Consider the following 13,044-nt stretch of genomic DNA (forward strand, 5'->3'; position numbering starts at 1 on the left):
AAAAAATAGAGGAATTTTTGATAGGTGAAAGGTGAAAATGATCGTTAAATTCTTAGACGTCAAAAATGGTAAATAACGGCCTGAGTTATGAGTGCAGGTGTTATTATTTTATAAACAGTCCTCGAACAGAGTCGACAAAGAGGTATCAGATGGACACCTCGAATCGGACCTTTCCCGCGACCCGAAAAAGTTTCGTCTTGCACCTGGAGACAAAGGAGAAACCAATCGGGAAGCGAGAAAAGGGACGAGGGACCAATCCGAAAGGCGAACAGTGGGGGAAAAACTATAAAAATCGGAACTTCAAGGTCGAAGAAGAGTCTCCTCCGGATTAACCCTACAGTGGTGATTAAATTTGTGCTGTGCATCCGCCGATCACCGAGGACGCCGCAACGAACTTCTACTTCGTCCGGATATCCTTCTGGTCCGCCCGAACTGCAACCGAGATCACGAACTTTCGCCGTTCCCAGGAGATTTTGGAATTATCCTATATCGATGTAAGCATGAATTCGAACAAATAAACGGGTTTTATCTTGTAAAACACCTGTGCATCATTTGCCTCCTTCGCCACCGTCCACATACGCGGTTTCCCTTAGGCTCATTCTGACGTGAGATAGACTGTTTCCCCCTCAACGTCGGCAAACCTTACATATGTGAACATTTCTACGTAATTCAAAGGTAATCTATATATATATAAATGAATGTATGTGTATGTGTGTCTGTGTGTGTCTGTCTGTCCTTCATGCATTACCACACCGTTTATCCGATTGCCATGAAACTTTGGGAAGTTGTTTAATATACTCCGGTGAAGGTTTGTGGCATAGTACGATTGCCATGAAGCTTTGAAAAGTTTTTTAATTTTTTAATACACTCCCGCGAAGTACATTTATCCTACGATAGATGGCGCGCGTTTACACGAGCATTCGCGCACAGTGTGTTCGATCGATTTCAAATTGTGAAGACCATTTCCCCCCTTCAAAAAATATCTCTATATATGCATTTGTGAACTGTTATTTACGATATTTGTAATAATTTTTGTTTAATCACTTTATTTCAACTTTTTTTTGCTAATTATGTATTCGCTCGAACTTTGTTAAAACCTTAACTGTATCCCGAACAACAACCGAAGTTGTAGGAGGAAATTCGCCTATTTTACCGATCTAGGAATCCCCCTTTTCCAAATTTTAATATCGACTCAAAATAATTTAAAAAGACAAATTACAATAAAACGGTTTATTATCCAACTATCAGAAATTTCACAACATGCCAAGGAAGAGAGGAAGGAGCAATTAAATAATTAAAATTATAAAGGATTTAAAAATATATATAAAAATGGGGAATATCGCACTTCTGACAATCGCAGCGAGTGTGTGGGCTAAATTTGGAGAATCCGTGCTTCTCGCATGGACAACTGTACGTGGCCAGCTCATGCGTCGGAAAACTTCTGATTTATTCGTGTACGCACCAGACGGAAAAACAAAAAATATCGTGTATCCACAAGCACTCCAATAAATAAATAGAATTTAAACGACGAATATTTTGAAATATTTCCCAATTAAAATGAATAATTATAATAATAATAATAAGTTTCAACAAAAATGATAAAATGTAAATTGAATTTTGTCATAACGAGTTTGCTTGAATTTCGTTTCTTCTGAGATCGCAGCAATGCGCGATGGATAAGTTAATTTTTATTATATACCTTACACAGCATTATTAATATGATTTTGGAGGTGTAATTTCCGAAATCATATTAACCTTAAAATTACTTTAAAAAATGAAAAATAATTATATCATTTGATTTCAAGATATTTTTGTATACCTTAAAAATAATTAATTCTATTCCGGGATTTTCCGGGATCCCGGGAAACAGTTCACTTTTATCTCGGAATCCCGGGACAAGGAAAAAGACAAAGAAATGAGAAACCTAGAATTTACCCACTTGTTCAATGTTTATCATATATGCATTAATTCCTGTACATAATACCTTTAAATAGTTATTGTTCAATTAATTTTGTTAAAGCATGTGTTTAATTTCGTGGTAAGTTGTATTTTTATACCTGTTGTGTGCCTTATTCCTTCAACACAATACAATAATTCTTTTTCGTTTTTAAATTTAGGACGCCGATATGGCCTTCGTTGGTTTATTCCTGAACCCTACCCGTTTTGCAGCAGTGGAATTTACTTCTCCAATAGTGTTTCAGCCCGTTTTGTTTGCTGTCAAAGCTCCAGAAAAAATTCCAAATTGGATTTCCATAATAAAACCTTTCGGTTTGAAAGTAGGTATTTAACATTCACATGGGGTTGACAACACACCCAGAGTGCTATTATCAGATACTTACTGCTCTGGAAAGTCAAAATGTAAAAAGAATCGAAAAATTCGAGAAATTTTTTGGAGTTTCTCTGATACGATATTTCAGGCGTGTCTTTTAAGTCTTTCCAAGACACGCCATAGTCCATAAGTCCGCAGGAGTGTCTTCAAAATGGCGTCCAAGGACGCCATTTTGAAGACACTCCTGTGGACTTATGGACTATATGGACTTGGCCAAACCCACGATGGGCTGATAAAGGCCTTTTTACTGAATAAAAAATCGTACAAAAATTTTTCGAAAATTGTAGTTTTAAAAGTTGGCAACCATTCCTTTAAAAATAAATATATATATCGATTTATTTTGACGTAACTATTCTCTTTGTAGATGTGGATCGCGATTCTCTCAACGGTATTATTATTTGGATTAGTATTGCATAAAGTGGTCGAACGTGATTTCATGACTGACGAAGTGGGAATATTCTGGCCACGAAGCCGTGTGTTCTGGAATTTATTTTGCACGTTCGTTTACCAAGGTATACCGTTTTTTGCTTTCAATAACAAAAATAAATATTAATAGTTGATATTTATACTTAGGAATTAACCTGGATAACGTGAAAAGATTCAAATCCAGATTGCTCGTGTCAATATGGTGCCTATCAGTTGTAGTGTTGATAAGTAGTTATAGTAGAACTTTAATGTCTTTCATGTCATATCCTATATCCGAGTCTGTTCCAAAAACTTTTGACGAACTAGCCATTGCTGTCGAAAATAGTGAATATTCTTGTGGTATTAATGAAAAATCAGCAATATGGAGTTACCTTATGGTAAGAACAGAATAACCATATTTGAAGTTTTTGTATTTACAGCAATCTGTACCTGTAAATAGTAAACTATTAGTTCTAAAATTAGTATACGAACTATGTAAAAAAATGCATAAGCAAATTTTGCAACAAAAATTTAGTTCAAAAACTTTTGCTAGGGTATGCTTTATAGGGTTCTACAGGAGACAGAATAGCAATAACTCAACAAACACTAGTTATTCGTTCAGCAAGAAACATGCCTTCTGCATAGTATGCTTTATGTTGTAATGAATGTTGCTCAGGGTGTGCCTTAACGTATAAAATGTCGTTTGCAATGCTGTAAATGTCATTGTTTTCAGCGACTTCAATCGTAATATCTAAAATAACATTAAGATGTAAGTTATCATTGGCGTTTGTTGTTTACCGTGTTTCCAGCCGTATATTTTTCTGTACAGTGCTTGGAAAATTTTCAACTTCATATTTTTTTGGAATCACTTTTTTCATTCGTTGCATAGTCTTAATTTCTATATTAGGGGATTCTGTTATTGATTACCGCTACGGAGTACATTGAATAGAAAAACTTGAATTATGGACACGTAGTATAACAAGTTTTGCTGCAGTATTTGTAATATATATAATTATTTTGTTTCCTGCATATTACTTGAAGAGTTCCAACAAGAAAAGAAATAAAATTTTCAAAGATCACATTTTACGTAACAACCATTTCTTGTCTTTATCGATTGCAAGCGAAAAAGTTAAGAAAGAACGTTTTGCTCTAATAACGAATGTATATCGAACAAATAAACTGATACAGAAAGATCCACACGCATATATAATTTCTGAAGATGTTTTCATCACATATGTTCAGTCTTATGCTGTAAGAAAGGGATTTCCCTTTAAGAAAGAATTAAGTAAGATGTAAGACAACTTTTTGTTTACCTGTATGACGTTTTTTATTGCAAAATAATTAAAAATATATTTCTTTTATAGTGTAACACGTTTATTTGAAGCTGGAATTATGGAGAAAAAAGATTATTCAGAAACATCAAAGTTACTGAAGTTTTCAGATTTCCAAGTATTACAATTGGCCGACATCATTAGTCCAATGATATTGCTTTCCATTGGATTTGTTTTAGCTTTATTGTTCTTATTTGTAGAAATATTCTGTAAAAGAATTATCGAAAATTAGCACGTGCAAAAACAATGAATATTTATTCAATATGCCTTACAGAACAATTAATACTAATTATTCGTATTTCCGTCGGATGAATAAATTATTTTTTTCACAAATTAAAGACAAAGTCGCTCTAAAATTATTTTTTTTAGACGATTACCATTTTTACAGTGTTCTAGAACAAATAATAGACAGCTGGACCTTCCTTTTTAGGCTACACAACTGCCTACATTTAAAAAAGTTCCTTAAAAACACAAAAAACCAATTTATTCATCTGACGGAAATACAAATATATCGTTAATATTCGTCACCAGAGGGATATCTTGGCGTAATCTACATTTGTCAGCGCTAATCCACAGTAGATAAAAGGAGCCAGAAACCCACGTAGATAAGGATGAACTAACAAGACGTCGCAAGATTTACTATTCCAATTTTAAAGAAGAATTTTTAATCTTTATTGGTTTTTTTGTGTTTTTAAGGAACTTTTTTAAATGTAGGCAGTTGTGTAGCCTAAAAAGGAAGGTCCAGCTGTCTATTATTTGTTCTAGAACACTGTAAAAATGGTAATCGTCTAAAAAAAATAATTTTAGAGCGACTTTGTCTTTAATTTGTGAAAAAAATACTAATTATTCATAAAATCACCAATTTTATTCACACTAGGATATTCAATTCTGGTGTTCTCTCTTTTTCAATATGGCGGAAATAATTAGTACAGTAGAGCGTCGATTTTCCGAAAGTCAATCATCCGAAAGCTTTCCAGTCCCAAATCTAAATCTTCGCCAATGCTGTGGCGCTGCAATCTTTGGCTATGTCTTGGGCTACTCAAATATTTTACGTTTTTGATACTAAATTAACTTCTGAAGTATAATTTTTTATTGTTTTTATATTTTTCAATATATTTATTTTGTTCGTACGAAATAAAATAGTAATTTTTAACGATACAATAGTCTTCGTTAGGCTTAACATCGACGAAAATTCAACGCGAAGCGACACGTAACAAGGGAAAATTTAAACATTGGATACGTTAAACTATTTTTTCGTACATAAATCGGTTATCCGAAATATCGGTTATACAAACAACCCCAGTCCCCAATTGATTCGGAAAATCGACGCTCTACTGTATTATAATTTACACTTTCTTTGTATCAAACTTTCATTAAAACAGTTGTATATTGTAACTGCAAATAAACATTTTTGCAAATATATTAGTTATCAATACTATTGTAATAAATTCTTTATAAAGCATTCTATAAATTACATTCCATTTATTAATTTTAATCATAAGCTTTAAATTTCATGGCTTTATTTGTGTCGTTTGTGTGTGAGTATAACACAATTTTGTTCATCCTCTTTGAAGCTGAATAACGTCAATGTTTTTTGGGGCAAATTTCTGAAATTTTGCAGGGAAGTTTAAATGTGAGGGTTGTTGATGCTGTTAAATATTTGAAGTTAAAGGTCGACGGGATGGAGAGATAAAGTAGGTGATGTGTCACGTTATGAGTAGGGCCAGGCTTATTTAGGATTTTATTCGCAATTAGCATTTATAAGTTTTAAACTTATTCCTGCCATCAAAATTGAGTTTTACCATTTTATAATAATTAGAAATATAAAAAGAGTTTAATACAGAATACCATAACAGATGGCGCCACGCACGCAGTTTTAAATGATACCAGGAAAGTTAAGCAACTTGTCTTGTGAGTCTTTAATGTAGTACTATGACTTTCCTGGTTATTTTTTCTAAAATTCATTTGTTTCATTGGTACAAATAAAGCAGAGTAATTTGTACAAATAAGAAAAAACTAATTTTTGAGACAATTTCGTACTTGTTCGCCTGACTGTTACTGTCTGTCTCTCCTTAATCATGAGAAAGGAATAGACAGATGAATGACGATCTAGTGATGAAAAGCGAGGGAGCAGGAGGCCTATATTAACTAGAAACAAATGTATGATTTAAAGCGGAAATAACGAATAAATACGAAATAAAACATTGAATAAAACACGAATAAATACATTGTAAATAAAACAAATAATTATAATGGTTTACAATGCACACGAAATGAAAATACCAGCGATATCTCCAAAAACATGGCCGTAGATTTTACAGGTACAAAGAAAACTGCAGTAAATCTCGAGTGGATCAATCGTTTTCAAATTATTATCGTTTTATTTCAAATACACACGAAACACATTAAGTATGAAACCTTCACTAAAGACGCCGTTTTATATTCTTAATTATTTGGCTATAAAAAGTGGTGATAAGAGGGATGTCAGGTAATCGTTTTTACATCAAAAACCGCAATAGTGGTGTTGAAAATGTTCATAAGATACAGACTTGGTATCGGTATTATATTATATACACTTTATAGCAACAGTGAAAAGATTTGTGATGCGTAATTAACGCACCACCGAGTGTTACATTGGCTTATCTCATCAAACAAACGCACGAAAAATAAAATTCCGTGTTGTTACGTAAAGAAAAATATCAATTTCGTCAAAAAATAATGAATTCTAAAATTACAGTGAAATGAGTTGTAAAGTTTGGTTTTGTTCAATTGATTTCTACTTTGTCAGTTAATTAAACATCGATTTGATGCAAGATGAAAACGGTTTTAAATTCCACATCGATTTTACTAAAATTACTTATTCTCGTGACGTTACACATAATAGCTTTGCCCTCGTTTATATTTATCTGCTGCAGATTCTAGTCTAACGTTCCTTAGACTGTATAAGTGGGTTCTTTCCCAGATAATGAAAATATATTTTACAACTGTCTTGAATTTTATAATTGTAACAATGTCTTCGGTGTGTGCTGAAGAACACGGTGAGATACTTTATTTTTATATCTGTTACTTTAAACGTTTAATTACTTCTAGATATTAGTGAACTTAAAAAATATGTTCGTACTGAGTGATCTTAACTAAAAGTATCCCTATTCAATGCTGTCTTTAGAGATATTTACTAGTTCAAACAAATTTAAATTTTGCATGCTGATATTTCGTGACATGTGAAAGATAACTCTCTGAATAAATTAGTACGAAATCTCACTGTTCTAGTAGTTTTAGCGCTGCAATCGATAAGAGTATGTATTAGTTTCAATGTTTGCTGCAAAATAAATTTATTTGTTCAAAAAAACATGTGTATATCGTGGAGTACTTTTGCAAAAATATGTAAAATTTTTACTTTTATGAATGCAAAGATAAAGAAAGGCAATTTCAAAATTTAGCATAAAGTACAAAAAATCGCTGACTGTAATAGATAAAACCAGTTTTATTGATTTATTTAGCTATTGAATACGTTCAAAAAGTCATGGTGTTGGTACAACCAGAAATGCTATTAGGAATTTATTTACTGTTATTCATGCATTTAGTCTCTTTTCCTCATAAAATATAATCGTTTCACACTAGTATTAGTGAATACAACAAACATTATGACAATATTATCAATTAACAGGGCGCATGACGACACACAAAGATATTGGCGAAAGGTGTCTCCACAAAATTTGTAAAGAGAGCACTCGCAATTTAAATCTTTTACTTAAGTTTGAAATATTTAGATATTTCCGAGTGAATTTACACGCTCCATTTTGAATAAATTACTTATTTTACCGTAAACATCGCATTGCCACCAATGCAACTAACTGATTGCAGCATGCAACCAAAAGCCTGTATACAGTAAACAGCTTGTGTAATAAAGAAATGGATTCTTCGTACTAATGTATAGATTACAGTAGAGCGCCGATTTTCCGAATCAATTGGAACTGGGGTTGTCTGGATAACTGATATTTCGGATAACTGATTTACGTACGAAAAAATAGTTTAACGTATCCGATGTCGAAATTTTTCTCCGTTGTGTGTCGCTTCGCGTTGAATTTTCGTCGATGCTAAGCCTAACAAAGACTACTGTATCGTTGAAAATTATTTTTATTATTTTGTACAAACAAAATAAATATATTGAAAAAAATAAAAACAATAAAAAATTATACTTCAGATGTTAATTTAGCATCAAAAACGTAAAATATTTGAGTAGCCCAAGACATAGCCAAAGATTAAAGCGCCACAGCACTGGCGAAAATTTAAATTTGCTGACTGAAATTCTTTCGGATGATTGACGTTTCGGATGATTGACTTTCGAAAAATCGACGCTCTACTGTATTTATTTTTTAAGTATTCAATGTATATATTCTTTCTATCATATTTTTCTCTATAAGACATTCTTTACAAAAATTCTTAATTTTCATAAAATTCCTAATAGGAGCAAAGAATAATTCGTATGAATGAAAAATTGTTGGTGTTCAGGTAAGACGAGTTTTTTCTAATAATTGATTTTACTGTTTTTACGACGTTGTTTACACATTGCAGAAACCGATTTTTATGAGAGTGGACAAAACGGAAACAAAAATCACAGATGGATTTTACTTACACGTGTTTAAAGCCGTTTAGCAGAAATTAAAATTTAGGTAAATAATATAACTACATTTACGAAATATTAATTAAATGAATAAACATAGAATAAATTTAATTAATTTCATTTACGTAGTTATTCTCTTGTGAAACCAATACCTAAAGTATTTGGATATCAGACTGAAAACGGCTCGTGGAGTGGATTAATTGGAAAACTGGTAAATAAGGAAAACAAATTGAAATTATAGACACGTTTCAAATGAATATTAACTCGACTTCTTACCTCTCTTATATACAATCGCTTGTTTATCGGCCGACCCGTCGAATCTAACCTCGGGGGATTTATCCGGTGACAGTCGGGACACAATAGTGTGTGTGTGTCTCTTGAACTCCGAACGTTTCAAATGAATATTAACTCGACTTCTTATTTCTCTTATAAACAATCGCTTGTTTATCGGCCGATCCGTCAGATCTAACATCGAATATTTATCCGGTGACAGTCGGGACACAAGAGTGTGTGTGTGTCTCTTAAACTCCGAACGTTTCAAATGAATATCAACTCGACTTCTCACCTCTTTTATATACAATCGCTTGTTTATCGGCCGACCCGTCGAATCTAACATCGTGGATTTATCCGGTGACAGTCGGGACACAAGGGTGTGTGTGTGTCTCTTAAACTCCGAACGTTTCAAATGAATATTAACTCGACTTCTCACCTCTCTTATATACAATCGCTTTCTTACGACTTATCGGCTTCGTTGTCAGGGATGGCTTTGGCAAATGAGTGGGAAGGGTAGTGAGATCGTGAAAAGGTGTCCAAATACTAGACAAGTAAAACAATACTAACACATGTAATAAACAAATAAAAGATTATATATACAAAAGGTAATAAACAAAAAAAACACGTGTAAATAAAAAAAAAATTTATTTTATATCCATGTCTTAACCTAAAGATCAAGAAAGTGATTTCTCTAAGAGGAACGTATTGGAGAGAGAGAGACAAATTCAAGCAAAAGTTTACCTCGGCGGATGCGATCTCTTCGTTTACGGCGTTAATACATCATACTGAAATCGGCGGTTTTTAATCGAAGTTCCTTTGAATAGCAAAATGGAACGATAAACAGTTTGGCGGTATTGAACTGATATCTCTTGACGTCCGTTCGGCTATGTCCGTAGAGAGTGTCCGCTCCGTCGCTTTTCGACTGTAGAAAGACTGTAGTGACTTCCCTAGAAAAGTTATTCGGCGGTGTGCTTTCGGCTAACCGCCCGGAGGAACAAATTCGACCCCTTTTTATACCTAAGGGGGATTCATTGGAAAGAGAATTCGATGTAATCGCCAGCTTGACATGCGTACATCTGTGTTTACATTTCGTCACTTTTTTTTCTTCCAATCGTTGACATCTGTTTATCGTAAAAGTGTCAGACTCCGTAATGTATTGACTTACAGTGACTGATGGCCTAGTACGTCTCAGCGTCTTAGAAAAATTTATTGCCTTTTAGGTCATACAAATACGTGAGTCGTTCGCAGCCCAGCACACGTATTTGTAAAATTTAAGTTACTCGTACAACATGAAATTTATATAAAACGAAATTATTAACAATGTTATAAGATTCTACTGTATTATATTTTTTTATAAACTAGAAACTTACCTTAACAGAAATATGTCGGGTATATCAATATTATTAACGAATATTGAATAGCGATTTATTTAACTTAAAGAATATTAACCATTTATAAACGGTAAAGTACAATTACACTAGAGAACACACTCACCTGAATAACGTATGTTAATGGTAGCAGAATAAAAAAATCTCTTATTGTATTCTATTGCCAGCTCACATACAAATATCCGTCTTATAATTAATCTACAATCTATTTATACGAGCAAACCAAAACCAAAACCAAAACCAAAATTGAAATCATAACCTTCAGATAAAAAAAGTACCAATATTGATAATTTTAGTAACGCCTTATGTTTTCATATTTTATTATTATTTTTTAAATATTTAATTACAGTTGACCCTCCTATAACATGCGTTACTATAACGGATATTTCTATAACGTAGCGAAAAATTGCAGCAACATTCGTTTAAAAAAGCTCCTAAAACGTCGTCGCCGACTCGTTTCGCGACATAATTGATAGAATTTGGACCAATAGTAAATGAGCAGCCGAACTACTTTCCTCCGCCCTGCCCCACGCTACGGAGCAACTAAATTGAGTTTGCTATCGTCTGTACAGTATTATATATAAATTATACATAAATTAGGTACTGTACATATAATGATGTCTTTACTTAATTTATTGTAACTTTATTATTATTTTATATATGCTCTCTGCCGCCTGGCGTCACGCTACTGATATTTTAGGCTAGTAAGTTGAGTTTATTATCGTCTGTACAGTATGTAAATTAGGTATTGTAAGTTTAATACAGCACTAATTTTATACATTTTATGTGAAAAAACATTTCTTATTTATCGGCCATAAAAATTATTTATAATAATGATGTTTACAAAAGTCAAGTTAAGGAAAGACAGATGCACAGACACCTCGACAGACAAAGTATATTTGAAGTTTACAAGTTTACAATTTTTCAAAATTGTAGTCCAATAATTTTTTGTTCGAGTATTTTTTATAAAATATTATTTTTCAGCACTAGTCGAATATTCGATTCTGGAATCATCGAAAAAATCGATAATGCTGAACATTCTAGAACAAACACCGATTCAGAATTTTGCAAATTATCTATCAAAGATATTATCAGTCCTTCTTTGATACTTATATTTGGCTATTTTCTGTCTATTCTCTGCTTAATTGTGGAGAGAATATATGTAAAATTATGCTGAATTTTAAGGATTTTGCCAAATTGAATATTTACAGTATATCTTGTAATAGCGATAAAGTGCCTCACGTTTCGTTTTCGCAATAGTACACACGAAATCATAGAAAAAACAATAATTAGATTTCAGCTAATATATGCTGTATTGTTGATAAGCCAAGTTAGTTTAAAAATTAATGATACAAATTTTGCAAAAATTTCATCGTAATTAAAAAACGTTTAAACAATTTTCAAAATGTACTTTATGTAAATTTCTGAATCATTTTCGTGATATAATTTTTAGTGGTTAAGTAACACGTTCTGCATTTTCTGTGGAAGAAGACGAAGATAACTATAAAGTGTTACAGGAAGATCATTGAAAGAAGGTGAACAGCGTAGAAGTAAGACTCACCGATTAAACCGATCGGAACTTCAGGTGCAAATCAGAAGCTTCGTTATTTTAATTTAAAACTTTTCCCTGAAAAGAGTTAGATAAATGACCAGCACGATTCTATTGCTAACAAGTATTGTATGCTGTATTAGGACAAGCCACTACTAGTTTGAAATGAAAAGCATTATTTTATTTTAAATTAAACAAATTAATACTATAGTTAAAAACTGCAGCTTGGAATTGTGACAATGTCACAATAAATAATTGCCTGTTATTCATATACTAACTTTTTCTTCACCATATACGAATTGGAGTATTATAGAGTAATTGACAAATTATGAATAATAGACATTACAATATACTAAATATTACTTTTTGTTGAATACTTTTCAAATGAATTCTTAATAAGTAAAATTATAATTTAATGTTGCATTATTTTGTAGTTTCCTAACGTTAAACTTAATAAAATGAATGTTACACGAAACTGACAATTTTTTTGGAGGAGTATAATATTTCAGTTTTCAAGGTTTTTTTTAATGTTATCGAACAGCTAAGTACACTGAAAAATTCGACACTTATATTGTGGTTTCTGGTTTATTGCTTCCTTTGCACCCGGTATGGAATGGGCCTGAGAAAAGTTGTACCGAATACATTATTTTATAGTTTAATTGTTTTGAATTTCGATTTTTACTACACAGAATATTAAAAACATATGATTACATTATTATATTTTTACACATAGTATGTTTAATGATTAGTAATCCAAAAGCAAATAAACATATTTATTCCTCAACTGAAAAGTGCAAAGTTTCAACGTTACTATTTTCATTATTTAGTGTGTCTATTTGTTTCGTGTAAATAAACATAATTGGAATCACGATTGAAATTATATAATATACAAATAATGTATTAAGGAAAACATGTCATAAGTGCTGTTTGTCTTCACAATTCAATTGTGAAAATATTTTCCATTTTATGTTTTATATAATCTTAGAATTAGAAATACTTCTTAATATATATTTTATTATGCAACTCTATTAAATACTTCATATTTGTTTAAGAAACATGTTTTGTTTTGAAAACAGTCGACTAAAACAGTAGCGTTCTTAGTCGATTGAAAAATCTAGAACTTCAAAACAATCAAAATACAAACT

The 13,044-nt window shown here is 32.0% G+C and overlaps 1 protein-coding gene and 1 long non-coding RNA gene across 3 annotated transcripts; one reads left to right on the forward strand and one right to left on the reverse strand.

The window, feature by feature from the left end:
• The first annotated feature begins 1,735 nt into the window (after nucleotides 1–1,735).
• LOC111613653 (glutamate [NMDA] receptor subunit 1-like) lies at nucleotides 1,736–3,550 on the forward strand. Of its 2 annotated transcripts, XM_023355005.1 has the most exons (4): nucleotides 1,736–2,038; nucleotides 2,118–2,276; nucleotides 2,694–2,841; nucleotides 2,903–3,550. In XM_023355005.1, the coding sequence occupies exons 2-4, from the start codon at nucleotides 2,127–2,129 to the stop codon at nucleotides 3,145–3,147; spliced, it is 543 nt and encodes a 180-aa protein (XP_023210773.1). In that variant the 5' UTR covers nucleotides 1,736–2,038; nucleotides 2,118–2,126; the 3' UTR covers nucleotides 3,148–3,550. The 2 variants fall into 2 exon arrangements, with proteins under 2 accessions (XP_023210773.1, XP_023210772.1); XM_023355004.1 differs by having other exon boundaries at nucleotides 1,736–2,276; nucleotides 2,903–3,548.
• A 705-nt stretch (nucleotides 3,551–4,255) lies between these two features.
• Nucleotides 4,256–11,141, reverse strand: LOC111613654. Its single transcript, XR_002754799.1, has 4 exons — nucleotides 9,704–11,141; nucleotides 8,966–9,505; nucleotides 8,815–8,897; nucleotides 4,256–4,272 (listed from the first exon to the last, which is right to left on the reverse strand). It is a non-coding gene; the product is annotated as an uncharacterized LOC111613654 (long non-coding RNA).
• Between the last annotated feature and the right edge of the window lie 1,903 nt (nucleotides 11,142–13,044).

This window comes from Centruroides sculpturatus, unplaced genomic scaffold (assembly GCF_000671375.1).
Source record: "Centruroides sculpturatus isolate CEXI.00-Female unplaced genomic scaffold, Cexi_2.0 scaffold1927, whole genome shotgun sequence".
NCBI classification, from domain to species: domain Eukaryota; kingdom Metazoa; phylum Arthropoda; class Arachnida; order Scorpiones; family Buthidae; genus Centruroides; species Centruroides sculpturatus.